The sequence below is a fragment of the Pseudoliparis swirei genome, chromosome 21 (genome assembly GCF_029220125.1).
Source record: "Pseudoliparis swirei isolate HS2019 ecotype Mariana Trench chromosome 21, NWPU_hadal_v1, whole genome shotgun sequence".
In the NCBI taxonomy this organism is placed as follows: domain Eukaryota; kingdom Metazoa; phylum Chordata; class Actinopteri; order Perciformes; family Liparidae; genus Pseudoliparis; species Pseudoliparis swirei.
The window spans coordinates 13,449,709-13,465,990 of NC_079408.1; the positions used below are offsets into that span (position 1 = coordinate 13,449,709).

Sequence of the window (16,282 nt, forward strand, 5' to 3'; positions counted from 1 at the left end):
CCACCTGATTGGTCGGCTGGGCTTCTGGCTAATTACCCGTCAATATATTCATCCAGGGGCCACAGCACGAGACAGAGAACAGTCTTCTGTCTGACCCCGACCAGCCAAAGGAAGAAGAGTTTGGAAATTTGGGAAGCTGGGACAAGAACATATGAAGAACTTTAGCTTTTTTTGTCAATCCACTAATTTATATATGTATATAAATATGTTATTCTTCATAATATATACTATAAATAACAATAAAATATGCTTATTTTTCTATTTCTGTTGGCAAAATATTATTTTTAATTTGTTACATATATTATAATAGTTATTATACATTTAGACATTTTCAGAAATGGCAGTATGATTACAAATACACGACATTACCAACCGTAGGTCCTCGAGAGGAAGAAGATAGTTCACTCCCATAAAGACCTTGTAAAGAAAAAGTAATCTCAGATGTGCATAGGGCGTAAAATAAAGTGTATTAATAAAGAATGGAGCAGCCACTAGGGGCGCTAATTAAAAATGTTCTTCTTATCTTTGGCTCGTCGGCCACCGGAAGTGACCTGTCAAACGGAAAAGACAGCTGGATTTCCAAGCTTGGTAGCCGAAAAAACAACAACATAGGATCCTCTTTTGTCCGCATGAACACCTAAAGCTGCTGCATTTAAAGACAGGAATCTCTGTGTATGCCAGGTAAGCTCAATAATAAAATAAAGGTATGTTATGTTCGCTTCTTAACAGTAACGCTACTTGTCTTTCTCACTTTAGCTTAGCTGAGTTGGCCAGTTTGAACGTTAGCTATAAAGCTACTCTGGCTTTAACTACATTCGTCTGTCTAAGTTACGTTGTTTATGGCTGTCAATGTGAGGGCTATGTCAAACGTAGATATAACTAATAATGTAGCAACGATTTGTGAAAACAAAATAGCTTGAATGTCTGTCAGGACTCCTCCTGTCGTACGCTACGTGTCTCATCCGCTCCTCTAAATAAAATGTCTAACCGAATACGTGTTAGCTAGAGTTAGCCACTGTTTTCCAGCTGCTAAACAAATGGGTGAATTCAACGAGCTCTTGTTAACATGTTATTAAGTTAAAGATGACGTGACGCTAAACGCTGCATCATTTGTTATAAAATGTATAAATGAAAGGGGAACGAAGCAGCAGTGTATCTATACTTCATTACGTCTCCGTTGTGTTGATATAAGTATAGTTACCTAAATACAGGTGTTACGGTTTAAGAAGCGACCGTGTTAACTGGCGACTTAAACCAACGCGTCCGTTTGTGTCGTAGTTAGACAGCTGTTGAAAATAGGAAGACAACACGTAGCATCGCTTTGTTTAATTTGTAATATATATATATTAAGTTTATTATAGGGGTTTACACTTCATAACCAAATTAAACAAAACGGCATTCACGAGGACAGCTATACGTGAAAATCAACAGTTACCGGTCGCCTGTTAAACCGTAACAAAGGCAAGGGAACTGATCATCTCGTCACTATTGAACTGACTCCATGTAAAGTGTCAATCCATATTGAATTAAACTGATTAAGATGCCTCCTGTAAGCAAAGACACACACACACACACACACACACGACTGGCCAAGGACCATCGCTCACTTGGCGTAGGCGTCGTTTGTGGCCAGCGTCACAAAAGCTTGGTCTGCTTGGAGACAGACACTCACACACATACACACACACACACACACACACACACTGATAAAGCCAGCAAGGTCGAGGGTATACCCCACCCACCACACCAGATAGCCCTGCCCTTACTGACCCACCACTGGACCAGTGAGCTGGAAGCCACTTCTATTTACAGACTCTGGTTCAGTGCTCCGTGACGTCACGAGCGATATCAAAGCACTCGTGACGTCACAGCACTCGTGACGTCACTATGGAAACATTGTCATTTTGGAAACATTGTCGCTGACATATGTATGCATCTGGTTCTGTGCTGTGACGTCACTCGTGAGGTCACGGCGCGAGCTGAGAATTGTTGCGGTGGGGGGAGCGAGCGAGCGAGCGGTGAATTGTTGCCATGGGGGGGGTGGCGCGAGACAGCGAGCGGAGAATTGTTGACGTAGGGGGGGGGGCGCGAGATGGCGAGCGGAGAATTGTTGACGTGGGGGGGGTGCGTGCGCGAGACGGCGAGCGGAGAATTGTTGACGGGGGTGCGTGCGCGAGACGGCGAGCGGAGAATTGTTGACGTGGGGGGGGGGGCTGCGCGCGAGACGGCGAGCGGAGAATTGTGGGGGGTGCGCGCGAGACGGGGAGCGGAGAATTGTTGACGTAGGAGGGGGTGCCCGCGAGACGGCGAATTGTTGACGGTGGGGGGTGCGTGCGAGACGGCAAGCGGAGAATTGTTGACGTAGGGGGTGCGCGCGAGACGGCAAGCGGAGAATTGTTGACATGGGGGGGGGGGTGCGCGCGCGCGCGAGACGGGAAGCGGAGAATTGCTGGCGTAGGGGTGCGCGCGCGAGACGGCGAGCGGAGAATTGTTGACGTAGGGGTGCGCGCGCGCGCGAGACGGCAAGCGGAGAATTGTTGACGTAGGGGGGGGGTGCGCGCGCGCGAGACGGCGAGCGGAGAATTGTTGACGTAGGGTGGGGGTGCGCGCGAGACGGCGAGCGGAGAATTGTTGACGTAGAGGGGGGGGGGGGGAGGTGCGCGCGAGACGGCAAGCGGAGAATTGTTGACATAGGGGGGGGGGGGGGTGCGCGCGAGACGGCGAGCGGCGAATAGTTGACGTAGGGGCTAACATATTGTATTAAACTGATTCAGATGCCTCCTGTAAGCAAAAACACACACACACACACACACTCCCTTGGCGTCGTTTGTGGCCAGCGTCACAAAAGCTTGGTCTGCTTGGAGACACACACACACACACACACACACACACACACACACACACACACACACACTGACAAAGCCAGCAAGGTCGAGGGTATACCCCACCCACCACACCAAATAGCCCTGCCCTTACTGACCCACCACTTGGCCATCGAGCTGGAACCCACTTCTATTGACAGACTCTGGTTCGGTGCTCCGTGACGTCACGAGTGACGTCACGGAGCACAGAACCAGATGCATACATATGTGTCAGTGACAATGTTTCCAAAATGACAATGTGGGGGGGGGGGCGAGATGGCGAGCGGAGAATTGTTGACGGGGGTGCGGGTGACTTTTTCTTTGCTCCGCCCCGATGCGCGCAGACACGCCGGAATCGGAGCTCTGCAGCGCGCGAGAAGGAGAGCGGAGAAGTGTTAACGCGACACGTAGAGACAGAAATTACATGTTGGTGTGTAAATATGATCAATACAGAAAATTACAGGGTGGCGGGCGGAGATTTCAGGGGGGCGGGGCGCCACCCTGTTATAATGGTAGGGTAAACACTGTAATGTATTCCTAAGATTGCTCTTAATAGCTGGAACAGGGTGAATTAGGAGGCATTATTGTTACACACATAACACTATACTGTTTGTTTGGGGTATTTTTCATGTCTAATATACAGTATAAAAATATATTTACATATTCCTACTAAACTATGTATATTTGACCAAGGTGAAGATATAAAAAAGATACCATGCCTTAGGAATTTAGAATTGTAAATGGTACATTCTCTGGAATGTAATGACCTCACCGTCATTCCTCACCGTCTCGCTCCTCACCACTCATTCCCATTGGTAACCAACCTTCCTGTGCTTTCTCTATCCCTCATCTTTCCCCATACCTCTGCCTATCCGCATTTGTCAAATCCTCCAGCTGACCAGCCCACTGATCAGCAGGATGAGCAACGCAGGAACAGTGGAGTCCTCCAAACCTCCAAAGGTAAGCTCACCTTTCAACACGGAGACAAGAAAGGAAGAAATGGCTGGAAATAAACAAATGACGATCAACTGGTCGTGCATGATGACTCTGTCTCTCGTCTTCTCGCTGCTCTTCCTCTCCTAGATCGGCTCCGTAGTGGAGGTGACGGGGAAGGGTCAGCGCGGTACTGTTGCCTACATCGGTGCCACCCTCTTTGCCTCTGGGAAATGGGTGGGCGTCATACTGGATGATGCCAAGGGCAAGAATGATGGCACCGTGCAGGGGAAACGCTACTTCACCTGTGAGGAGAACCACGGGATATTTGTCCGACAGTCTCAGGTAAGTGTAGATGTGACGGGTGATGGAAGATGGATGCCCGTGTCCTCTCACTAGGATGACAAGTGGCAGGAGTTTGAAGTCCTTTCTTATTATTCAGAATTTATGATTACAAATTATGATTTGTTTGCTCCTGCTCTCATCTCTGTCTTATCACACACACACACACACACACACAAACAAATCACTCACTCACTCACTCACTCACTCTATCTCTCACATACATTCACTCCATCTATTTCTCACTCTCTTACACACACTCACTTTCACTCTCTCACACACACTCACTCTATCTCTCACTCTCACACACACTCACTCTCTCTCTCACACACACACACACACTCTCTCTCTCTCTCTCTCTCACTCACTCACTCACTCACTCTCTCCCACTCTCTCTCACTCTCTCTCTCTCACACACACACACACTCTCTCTCTCACTCTCTCTCTCTCTCACACACTCACTCACTCTCTCTCTCTCACACACACAGCTCCAGGTAGTGGAAGATGGCTCCGGCGCCACCTCACCAGATACTTCTGAATCCGGCACCTCAAAGATACCCAGACAGAGAGGTGAGTGTGAACCACGGCTGGGTTTGAAATTCATACGTATTTAAAGTTAATAATAATAATAACAGTGGAACACATGTCTTAATTTGTGTCCTCCAGACATTCCTGAGACTCCACGGACATCCAAGCTGGTAGGAAACCAATACTTTTACCGTACTTCTTTTTGTTGTTGTCTTCCTTTGTGAGTTTATAAATGTCGGGGTGTTTCCATAACGACTGCTGGATTCCTTTGGAAGACATGTAGCTCGTCTATATACACATTCCTTCACTTGCACTTGAAGTGTCGCTGCCCCTTCCTGAGCAGTTTTGTGTTAAATAAAATAACATTCAAAGAGTGTTGATCTGACTGTCCACCTCTCTCTCTGAGTGTTTTCTAGAGGCGCTCAGCTTCAACATTACAAATGTTCCTCTCCTCCTTTTTTTTCTTTTCTGTAAAAATGTAATTGGATTTCAGTATTCTGCCCCTCAGCCCTTGGGTGGACTTCTTATTTTTGTGTCTCTGAAAACATTTTGCAGACACCTGCGAGCGTTAAGAAGGTAGAACGATTTCAATTCAACACACTTGCTTTGGCCTCTGTTGCTTTTAATCGCACCAACACGGCAACTCATCCTCTGTGTTCACGCTCGCACGGGATATTACGGCATCGCTTGTTGTTGATCGACGTCATTCTCACTGTACTTGCTCGTGGTTTCCTGTGGCTTCACTTCATTTTGTATACCCGAGGTCGTTTGATCGTTTTACTTTTCCTTCTGATGAAGGCGTCTCCACACGTAGAGGTGAAGTTCCAGCTGGCGTCATGTCGTCATGACGATGGGGTCTTATGCCACTGTCTTAACACAGTTGCATGGGTTGACGTTATATTCTGCTTTGATGTCTTGAGCTATTAGGAATAACTATTAAAATGCTGCATGCAGCGGTCAACGCTATGGTCAGTGGATGTGGACTAACAGTGGGGATGATTCTTATGTGCTGCTAATCTCTTGTCTTGCTTCACCATTGGATGCGTGTGCGAATATCCGTGTGTGTGTGTGTACGCGTGTGTCCATCCCTCTCTCTGCAACCCTCCTCCTCCTCCTCTCCAGTCCTCTACCCGTCGCTCTGCCAAGGTGAGCTTGTCAACAGCAGACACGGGAGGAATAAAGACGAATGATTTCGAACCCCAGTTGGTTCTGAAACATGTTGGTTATGTGTTCCAACGTTTTGTGGCGGCTTCAGATTTCGCGAGTCGGATCAAGGGCCCGGCTTCAAATGTTTTAACATTTTTGTGTTTATGATAAGAAGTACATCGTTGTTCTTAAACTGTATGGTCCAGGCAAACTAACTTTTGAAATGGAAAAAATTGCAACGGAATTTATTTTGGCACAGAGGTCTTCTATGAGGTGTCCTGAATAACAGACGAGAAGTCCTAAGAAATTAATGTTGCGGCAAAAGGTTAAATATGCAAAAATCCAAGATGGCCGGCATAAATACAGAATATCTCATATCTCCACTTTTAGAAGAGACATCTGAATGATTTAAAATTCTATTGCACATTTTTTCCACATGTAGCCGAGAAGACGAGCGAGGCAACATGAGTTTGATTCATGTAGGATTGAGATTTAGAATAATGGAACCTTCAGAAACTAATCACATTTGACCTGTATGGAATATTATTAGTTTTAATGATTCTTTGGTCATTTGGATCGTCAACTAAGATTAATATTCATGTTGTATATTATATAGTCGACTCATCATGGCTCCACAACTGGAGTCTTATGTATGTAGGTAGGTTATTTTAGCCGATTCCCTAAATAAGTCAAACCTTTTTATTGAACAGAATGTAATTAGTGCTGTATTTTGTGTTGGAGATGTCATTTTATTTATAACAATGATTTTGATCTATGTTATTTCGCATTGGAAGTAATTTACTGTCATTATTTAGAGCGTTCCATAATGATCAGAATGTTAAAAAAAAGTATGTTGATGAACACAATGTTTACATTTTTTGTAAAACACGGTATAAAAAAACCTAGGATTGTTGTAAATATTGTGTATAATTAAGAGCTGCTACAAGATTTCATTCTGTATAGTGCAGCTGAGTTCTCAAAGTCCTAACGGTCTGTCTGCACTGCGTCAGTGGAACACTCCAAGTCGTCTCACACCTGCCACCTCCCTCCCCTCCCTCTTGGGACGGCCCTCCGGTCGCTCCAGCCTCATGGTACGACCCGTCACCTGTAACCAGGGTACATCCGTCACTTCACTGGGAATGGTGGTTTAGTTTAGTGACTGCAAACTGGTGATTGGTTGTCCTTGGGTGCAGATAAATGAGGTCAAAGTGGTGGTCTGTGTGAACGTGAACAACCTCTTCAGTGAGGGTCACTGGGAGGTCAACGGTTTAGTCCTGGAAGATGCATGAAGTCATTAGGACTATTTCATTTAAGCACATGAGCTCTGAGGTGAATCTGAATGAACAGTATGTAACACGGATGTTCACTATACTACTTTTCTGTTTCAAAGTTGTGTGTGTGTGTGGGGGGGAGCACTCGTTTTATTTCTTGACATTCAAATATCACGCTGTCTCCCCCTTCTTCCTCGGTCTCATCCCACGTCTCATCCCTCTTGCAACTCTCCTCCACGTCCCAACAGGCGTCCCGTGAGAGCCTGACGTCCCCTCTGTCCGGTGATGTCAGCGAAGCCAGCCCGCCCCCCAACCCGGGGGCGCTGGCGGCTCCTGTTGTACCTCAGCCCGGCGGGTCGCCTGCAGCAGTGGCGGCCCCGGTCCCGGCTCCTCTAAGCAAGGTGGGTCACTGACGACAAGAACAAGACAAGTTTAGTGAGCTAAAATAATGATATGCCCTTGAAGTCGTATAATCACATTATTAGGTTAGATTTGATTCGATTAGATTAGATATTCCTTTATTTGTCCCACAGTGGGGAAATTTCAGGATCATGTTTAAATCTAAATTTAAAATGTCAGGATCACGTTTAAATCTAAATTAAAAATTTCAGGATCACATTTATATCTAAATTAAATATTTCAGGATCACGTTTAAATCTTAATATAAAATTTCAGGATCACATTTAAATAAAAACTTAAAATCTCACGTTTCATATTTGTATGTGTAATTCATTACAATATCTAACGTGCAGAAGATTAACGTGTTGACTCTTAGCCACTATGTCACATCGCCGTCATTTTGCTTCTATTTTTCTATCAAATTTTATGCATTTTTATCCACTTCCTCCATGTTGTCGCTGTTTGACCAGGTGGAACTTGCCCTTTTCAAGCAGGTAGAGTTTTCTCCTGGCTACACGCATGCTGATGATACCTGGCACCAGTTTACTAACCGACTGGCCAGAGGGCGTGGTGACCCTCGCCACGCCCTTTTCAATTCTTGACTTCTGTGTTCGTAATGTTTGGATTATGTGGTGATTATGCATGGCCTAACGATCTGAGACGCTACATGAAACACACGATTGTGTTTGGAGGGATGGATTAATCTGCTCGGTGCTTGTTTATCAGGAGGTGAGGACAGAGGTTAAAGTCAATTGACGGGGAAAATAATTAGCAAATTAATTTAGGGTAACTAAGATTTATCATTATCAGGACTTTCTGGTGGTGGGACTTGATGAACGTTTCTTTACTGCCTTTAAGATACATCTTGGAGCGTACATGAAATCCAGGTAATGCTCCAACTTGAATCCTGATTTTTAAACCGTCCGCATTCACACCGTCTCTCTCTGCTTCTCTCCTCCGCCCACCCGTCCTCCTCAGGACGAGGAGTCAATGCGAGCTCAGGTCAAGGACCTGGAGGAGAAGCTGGAGACGCTGAAGATGAAGCGGGCGGAGGACAAAGCCAAGCTGAAAGAGCTCGAGAAACACAAGATCCAGCTGGAGCAGCTCCAGGAGTGGAAGACCAAAATGCAGGAGCAGCAGGCGGAGCTGCAGAAACAACTCAAAGAGGCCAAGAAGGTTTAAACTGACGCACATTTAAAAGGATATACAGTGATGATATAATACAAGCCTGCATTTAAAGAAAAGCAGCTCCACTGTCTCGTCATATCTGACTTTCTAGAGCTTCATTTTGTCCCTTTTGTCCCTCTTCCTCCTCCTCCTCCCCTCCCTCCCCAGGATGCCCGCGAGGCACAGGAGTCCAAGGACCGCTACATGGAGGAGATGGCGGACACGGCGGACACCACAGAGATGGCCACGCTGGACAAAGAGATGGCCGAAGAGCGAGCAGAGTCCCTGCAGTTGGAGGGGGAGACGCTGAAGGAGAGAGTGGAGGAGCTCTCCATGGACTTGGAGATCCTTAGACATGACATTTCAGAGAAAGGTTTGTTATCTCGGTCTCGCCGTCACTCTTTTTAAAAAAAAATGTATGCATCGCTCTCCCTCACCGTGTTTTGCTCTTTCTTCTTCGTCTCCTGCAGGCTCGGATGGAGTCGCCTCAAGTTACCGCGTCAAACAGCTGGAGGAGCAGAACGGCCGCCTGAAGGAGGCCTTGGTTCGGTCAGTCCAACGACTAAAAAGCTGTTTTTGATGACAGTCTAAAGAAAAAGAAAGCAGGCTAGACCTGGAATTAATGTTTGGGAGTTTTGGCCATCAACGTTTCTTTAATTTGAACCTTTCCCCTTCTCCTCCTCAGCATGCGTGACCTGTCTATGTCCGAGAAGCAGGAGCACGTGAAGCTGCAGAAGCAGATGGAGAAGAAGAACACAGAGCTGGAGACTCTGAGGACTCAGAAGGAGAAACTCCAGGAGGACGTGAAGCAGGCGGAGGCCACCATCGACGAGCTCAAGGAGCAGGTAGAGCCAGCCAACGAGGATGCTTTGTGCTTGTGTGTGATCTCAGAATGTCCCCGAACACACATGCGTGTGTTTGTGTCACTGCACCAGGTGGACGCTGCTCTGGGCTCAGAGGAGATGGTGGAGACCCTGACGGAGAGGAACCTCGACCTGGAGGAGAAAGTCCGAGAGCTGAGAGAAACCGTCACTGATTTGGTCCGTACGACAGATTCCCATCTTCAGTATTAACGCCACGGTAGTTTCCATTTCCAAACCAAGTGTTTCTAATGATCAACCAATAGGAGGCCATCAACGAGATGAACGACGAGCTGCAGGAGAACGGCCGCGAGACGGAGATGGAGCTGAGGGAGCAGGTGGATCTGAGCGCAGCGACGGTCCGAGAGGCTGAAAAACGCGTGGAGGCGGCCCAGGAGACCGTCGCTGACTACCAGCAGACCATCAACAAGTACAGAGATCTGACCACCAGCCTCCAGGTGGGTGGAGAGGAGGAGGGAGTGACTTCCAGCATGAGGAGGAGGCGCTGACGCTGTGCGTGTGCTTTGTTCTCGCTGCTCCAGGAGGCCAACATGGAGCTGATCAGCCAGCAGAACGTGAACGCCGAGGTTCAGCAGCCGCCCGCCGAACTGTTTGACTTCAAGATTAAGTTTGCAGAGACCAAGGCGTACGCCAAGGTAGGAGGCCGTCACGCTGCGTCGGGGCGTGACGAGTTCAGCCGTGGTGCGTGTTAAACGGCATGTCCCTCCCGCCCTGTGTTTCCAGGCCATTGAGATGGAGCTGAGGAAGATGGAGGTGACCCAGTCCAACAGACAGGTGTCCCTCCTCACCTCCTTCATGCCGGACTCCTTCCACCGCCACGGCGGAGATCACGACTGCATCCTGGTGCTGCTGCTCATCCCCAGGCTCATCTGCAAAGTACGGAGCCGTGTGTGTGAGAGAGAGACGTGGAACACTGGGTTTACAAGCGTTTAGTTTGGGATCGTCCTGACTCCTGTGGTATCTGTGCTCTGGTAGGCGGAGCTGATCAGTAAACAGGCCCAGGAGAAGTTTGACTTGAATGGGAACTTGGCCCCGGGAACCGGGCTGCGGGGGCCTCCAGGAGAGCAGCGCAGCTTTGCGTCCGGCCTGGTCTACTCCCTCAGCCTGCTGCAGGCCACGCTGCACAAATATGAACAGTAAGCTCGGCCGCGACGTCACTAATGTGTGCTTTTAAAAGAAAATGTGCAATATACTTTCTCCCAGAATAACAATCTGTGCGATACCGTGAATCTAATTCAGTTCCTTTTCCTCCCAGGGCTCTGAATAGCTGCAGCGTTGAGGTTTTTAAGCGCATGGGTACCCTCTACACTGAGATGAACTTCCACGAGCGCTCTCTGGATTATTTCATCGACCTGCTGCACAAAGATCAGCTGGATGAGACGGTTCAGGTGGAGCCGCTGACCAAGGCCATCAAGTACTATCAGGTAACCGGCATGGTTTTATTTGTAATATATTTAAGACCTCTCTGGTTTCATCAATCTTATTAATAATCAAAATTCCTCTCCTCATTATTCGTGCAAATCTTTCAATTTTAAAAATAGATCAAATTTTAATATATGCTGATGTATATTATTTTCTGTAATGCAATTAAAAAAAAAAAAATGCATTCTATATTGCAAGCCTTTTATTTTTTTAATTGCTGATTATATTACACAGCTTAAAAAACGTAAGCCATAATCAGCAATATTAAAAGAATAAAAGCTTTGCATATTTCAGTTGATTTGCATGAATGAAGAATGAATGCATTTTTTTTTTTTGAATTGCAAAACAAAAAATGTATATGGGTGCAATGCGTCAACCCAATGAAACATAGACTACAAGTAATCTTTATTAAATATAATTGTAGTGGCCATTTGTCCAAATGAATCAAATAAAACTATCAATCAAATTGCCACCGTGGGTTTTTTGGAGTTGAGGCAGCCAAAAGAAAGTAATGTCAATGTCCGTTTGTCATTATTCTTATAATTTATTTACTAAAAAAACTAAATGTTGACACTGTTTCTCATGTGCTGGTAAAAAAAACATCATCCACCCCGGTGCATGCTGGTCCTGAAGCTGCCCACACCTCCATATAACCACAGTGTTACGCAACCAGAGAACCAATCCTACAACTAAATATATTTAAACAACAATCACATTGAATAAACTAAACTAAAACTGTCATGAGAAAAAAGCTCTTCTAACATATCAAAATATAACCTAAATAAGCAATTAAACAATATTACTTTACAATAAATCTAAATACAAATGTCAGAATAAATAGCTCCAACAATAACATTGTCTCAAACTAAGTTTCTTTATTATGTCTTCCAGCAATTGTACAGCATCCACCTGGCCGACCACACTGAAGACTGCACCGTGCAGCTGGCCGACCACATCAAGGTCCTCGACGCCTCTTCGCCGTTGTATTTTTTTATGTTTTACTGCCAATACTTTCCCTCCGAAGAAAAATAGTCCCTTTCATGAGCAAAAGTACAACAGAAATGAGAGAATCCCGCTAAAGCGTTCCATCCTCTCGCCTCCCAGTTCACCCAAAATGTCCTGGACTGCATGGGCGTGGAGGTCGCCCGTCTGCGGGCCTTCATGGCGGCGGGTCAGGAGAGCTCCGGCCTCGCCGTCCTTCTGAAGGACCTGGACACCTCCTGCTCCGACATCAAACAGTTCTGTAAGAAGATCCGCCGCCGCATGCCTGGAACCGATGTCGCCGGAGTACCCGCCGCTCTCAGCTTTGCACCACAGGTACAGGAAACACTGACCAGAGCAACTTGAAAGGGTCACTGGGGTTGTTAGAAGTCCTTGACCCACGCACCAAATCGATGTCTCTGCCACACACACGTGACCGTCGTGTCTCCTCTGGGAGGTGTCGGAGTCGCTGACGGAGTGCCGGCGCCACCAGACCCGCGTGGTGGCGGTGCTGCAGGAAGTGGCTGCGGCGGGCGCTCAGATGATCGCCCCGCTGGCGGAGCAGGAGGGGCTCAACGCTCTGAAGCTGGAGGACGTCGCCTTCAAGGCGGTGGAGCAGGTAGTTGAACTATAGTCTGTGGTTTGGGATTATTCTATCAGGAATGTACAGACATTAACCCTTGTGTTGCCTTCGGGTCAATTTGACCCGATTCAATGTTTCACCCTCCTGTCGCCTTCGGGTCAATATGACCCGATTCAATGTTAACCCTCTCCTGTTACCTTTTTATTAACATATTTTTTTTACCAAGAGGACCCAGCTATTAAAAGCTAATAAAAATTATTGAAAATAATATTGTTTAATATTTTTTCCAAGTTTAAGTGTAGTGTTGTATGTGTGTTTTGACAGAACGAAAACAAACACCGACATTTTTCATCGGGTCAAAAAGGTTAAGTTTATCAGAAGTATATTCTGAAGCACTACAGTAGGAATAAAGTAAACAAACACAGTTTTAAATAACATTTTTGACTGATTCTTGCTGAATTCTAAGTATTTTATTGTTGTTTTTGGGCAAGTAGAACATAGCTGGTTGATTTTGTGTTGAAGTTGTTATTCAATTCAATTCAGTTTATTTTGTATAGTCCATTATCATAAATTACAAATTTGCCTCAGCGGGCTTTACAATCTGTACACATACAACATCCCTGACCTTTGACCCTCACATCGGATCAGGAACAACTCCCAAGAAATAGAAAAAAAACCTTTCAAGGGTGAAAAAAAGGGAAGAAACCTTCAGGAGAGAACAGAGGAGGATCAGATGACTAGACGTCATGTGACCAGAAGGAATCATAACAGAGTTACAACACATTCAATGAGTCTGACAGTGTTTCTCTAAACCTTCACTCTCTTCCACAAGGTGTACGGTTCTCAAGGCCTCAACGGCCCGGAGTGTCTGCGTCAGTCCTGCAGCTCCATCATCACCACCATGAACAAGATGGCCACCGCCATGCAGGAGGGAGAGTACGACGCTGACAAGCCACAGGCCAAGGTATGCCGGGCGTTTCCTGAGTGATTGATGACATCATTTCGAGAAGAACTCAACATAACGACTATTCCTCAGAATCATCCGGTGGAGAAGAGAGCGTCCACCGTCAGGGCCGAGATGACCGACGCCGAGGGTCTGGGGGTCAAACTGGAAGACAGAGAGGCCGTCGTCAAGGAGGTCAAGAAGTCGCTGAAGATCAAGGTGACAGGAATCACTCCGGCTTTCAGTCGCACAAAAGTCTAAAGAGTCGCTGACGGAGGAGACGTAACCGAGGTGCCTCGCCTCTTCCCAGGGGGAGGAGCTGAGCGAGGCCAACGTCCGCCTGAGCCTGCTGGAGAAGAAGCTGGACACCTCCACCAAGGACGCCGACGAGCGGGTGGAGAAGATCCAGACCAAACTGGACGAGAACCTCGCCCTGCTGAAGAAGAAAGAAAAGTGAGAGCGATAGAGACGGAAAGAAGGAAGATGTCGACGCCCCCCCCCCCCCCCCACTCGCTCACCTTCTCTCCTCCTCATCCCCAGGGAGTTTGAGGAGACGATGGACGCCCTGCAAGCGGATATCGACCAGCTGGAGGCGGAGAAGGCGGAGCTTAAACAACGCATCAATAACCAATCGAAGATGACCATCGAAGGCCTGAGAGCCACGCCCGCCTCCGGGATAGCCTCCGTCGTTCAGGCGTCCTCAGGAGGTGCTCGCGGACGCTTTTTGAACGCGTCGCCGCTTTATGTTCGTCGCCTGACTCCGATCGGACTCGGGGAGTCGCGGAAATCCGTCTCCACGAGCTCGGCCTCACGTCATGGTTGTCATGTCTCCCTCCAGCCGGTGTCGCTCCAGCCCTGGCTGGACCGGTGCAGGTGGTGGACTCTCCTCTCCTGAGGCAGCAGGTCGAGGCCCAGAGGATGGGCATCAAACACCTCAAGAACGAAAACAACAGACTCAAGGTCGGTGGGAGCTGGTGATATCGTGGTATTATGCCGGCTGTCTCTAAAGTTTGGTGTTGATTTAAGAGTCTGTCTCACTTCCAGGCGGAGAAGATGAGAGCCCAGCTGGCCTCCCTGCCGCCCCTCTGCCCCCCCAAACTACCAAAAGCCTCCAAGGACCCCTCCATGCCACCGGAGGGACTCAACACCGGCATCTACCGCAGGACCGACCAGCTGCTGGCCACCCTGCTCAAGCTGAGCTCAGAGGTCAAGGTGGTGGACATCACAGGGAAGACGGCAGGTGTGTGTGTGCTTGTGTGTTATTAGACATTCTTCTCCTGTGTGTGTGTGTTGGAGCGGTCAGTAAATCAACGCGGACTCTTTCGTAGTGTCACTTCAATACGTTAAAGCCCCATTATGGAGTTTTTCCCTTTTAGCACCCCTTCAGTTTTGGAGGTATTTAACGTTTACTTCAGTGTCGTAAATACCCAGTTACGATAGACGCAGCCTCGCAGACACTTGTATTGATGACCAGACGAAGTCAGAAACCAAGAAATGATGTCAACCGAGAAACGAAGAATATTCAAAGATTTTACATAAATATGACTGCATAGTTTTATTCATTGTGATATCGGAGATGAATGCTAAAATAACCAAAAGAATGACATTTAGTTTAGATGAAATACCGATCGCGTTTTCATCCTATATACGTTGTTCTTAGTGTCCTGGGTCATGTGGTCTTTCATCTCCCGTGTTTCTTCCAGTGAGCGCCGGTGCACAGCTGCTGGAGCAGACGGCCCGGCTGCAGTACCTCAGCGACGCTCTGGACAAACTCAAGGTGACGACGTCCGACTCGCATTCTACTCTCGTGTTTTCTATCCTCACGTCGTCAAGACGATTCTGACGGCGGGACTAAACATTTGTTTTCAGGGAGAAGTGGCCGAGCACGTCGTCTCCAGTCAGTCTGGGGCGAAGGCTTCCTCGGACTTTGCCACCTTCCCGGTGTCCTGTTTCGTGAAGGTGAAGCCGCCCGGTCCATCCCTCAGGTCCAAGAAGTCAAGGAAGGACACATTCTAACGTGTGCACATCTATAATGTGGTTTCCTAGGCCAAGGAGGAGAAGCAGGGCGGGACCGTGCTCGTAGGACGTGTGGCCATCCCATGCACTCGTGGACAGGAACAGGTGCATCGCCTCGTCCTCTCCCAGCAGCAGCTGAAGGAAGTGCACCGCCTCCTCATGACCTGAGGAGCCGACGTCAGCGCACGCCGGGCTTCTGCTCTCCTTCGATTTCCAGCATTCTCTTATTTATCTTTTTTGCTATTCACTGTTCTCAGGAAATGGTATCCAGTCGTTTCAAAGTAACACCTCCAGCACTAACGAGGCAGAGCAGTGACTCCATATGGATGTAAACATGACGCTGTTGAGGGAACTAACTGAATTTAGTCCAGTGTCACATTTTGAAGGTGTTTTAACTGAAACTCTTTGGGAATAGGAGAAATCTAGCAACGTCACTTTACTGTACGCTCACCCGTTGATGGTTTGTCTCGTATCTTTTGTATTTGTGATAATTCCAGACAATAAAAGCAATTCACTTTAGAGCAAGAAACGGTGTCAACCAATGAATGACCTGCATGTCATCTGTAGTAAATAGAAGTTCACAAGTAGACAGTTGATGTTTGTGCATGCATAGCTCTATAGTCATGCCTAGTTTATCAATAATCTCTTATGGACTCATTTTATAGGATAAATATTGCCTCCCAATTAGTAACCAGTTTGGTAAAACAGGAATCTAAACTTCCAGCACTTTAAATGAATAAATCGAATGTCTCTAGACTTGATGGTACAGGATTGGGCAACACCCCAAGCAGTCACCACCTCTCAGAGAG

The 16,282-nt window shown here is 47.2% G+C and overlaps 1 protein-coding gene across 13 annotated transcripts; it reads left to right on the forward strand.

Moving 5' to 3' along the window:
* The first annotated feature begins 565 nt into the window (after positions 1–565).
* On the forward strand, positions 566–16,002 carry LOC130211688 (dynactin subunit 1-like). 13 transcript variants are annotated; one of them, XM_056442624.1, is made up of 32 exons: positions 566–681; positions 3,756–3,821; positions 3,945–4,139; positions 4,625–4,706; positions 4,803–4,834; positions 5,220–5,240; positions 5,787–5,810; positions 6,779–6,901; positions 7,330–7,482; positions 7,951–7,974; positions 8,459–8,656; positions 8,816–9,020; positions 9,118–9,196; positions 9,333–9,492; positions 9,583–9,687; positions 9,774–9,965; positions 10,050–10,163; positions 10,252–10,404; positions 10,504–10,664; positions 10,784–10,952; positions 11,842–11,910; positions 12,055–12,267; positions 12,389–12,550; positions 13,347–13,478; positions 13,551–13,676; positions 13,768–13,910; positions 13,998–14,164; positions 14,296–14,417; positions 14,502–14,697; positions 15,161–15,234; positions 15,327–15,416; positions 15,504–16,002. In XM_056442624.1, the coding sequence occupies exons 2-32, from the start codon at positions 3,780–3,782 to the stop codon at positions 15,639–15,641; spliced, it is 3,864 nt and encodes a 1,287-aa protein (XP_056298599.1). In that variant the 5' UTR covers positions 566–681; positions 3,756–3,779; the 3' UTR covers positions 15,642–16,002. The 13 variants fall into 13 exon arrangements, with proteins under 13 accessions (XP_056298599.1, XP_056298592.1, XP_056298596.1 ...); XM_056442617.1 differs by lacking the exon at positions 566–681 and adding an exon at positions 3,160–3,291; XM_056442621.1 differs by lacking the exon at positions 566–681 and adding an exon at positions 3,161–3,291 and having other exon boundaries at positions 6,821–6,901.
* The last annotated feature ends 280 nt before the right edge of the window (positions 16,003–16,282 follow it).

Coding starts and splice junctions, on each gene's coding strand:
- LOC130211688 (XM_056442617.1), top strand. CDS start 3,196: ATGCGCGCAGACACGCCGGAATCGGAGCTCTGCAGCGCGCGAGAAGGA. Junction 12,268..12,388: donor CTCTCAGCTTTGCACCACAG/GTACAGGAAACA, acceptor CTCCTCTGGGAG/GTGTCGGAGTCGCTGACGGA. Junction 13,677..13,767: donor AGAAGTCGCTGAAGATCAAG/GTGACAGGAATC, acceptor GCCTCTTCCCAG/GGGGAGGAGCTGAGCGAGGC.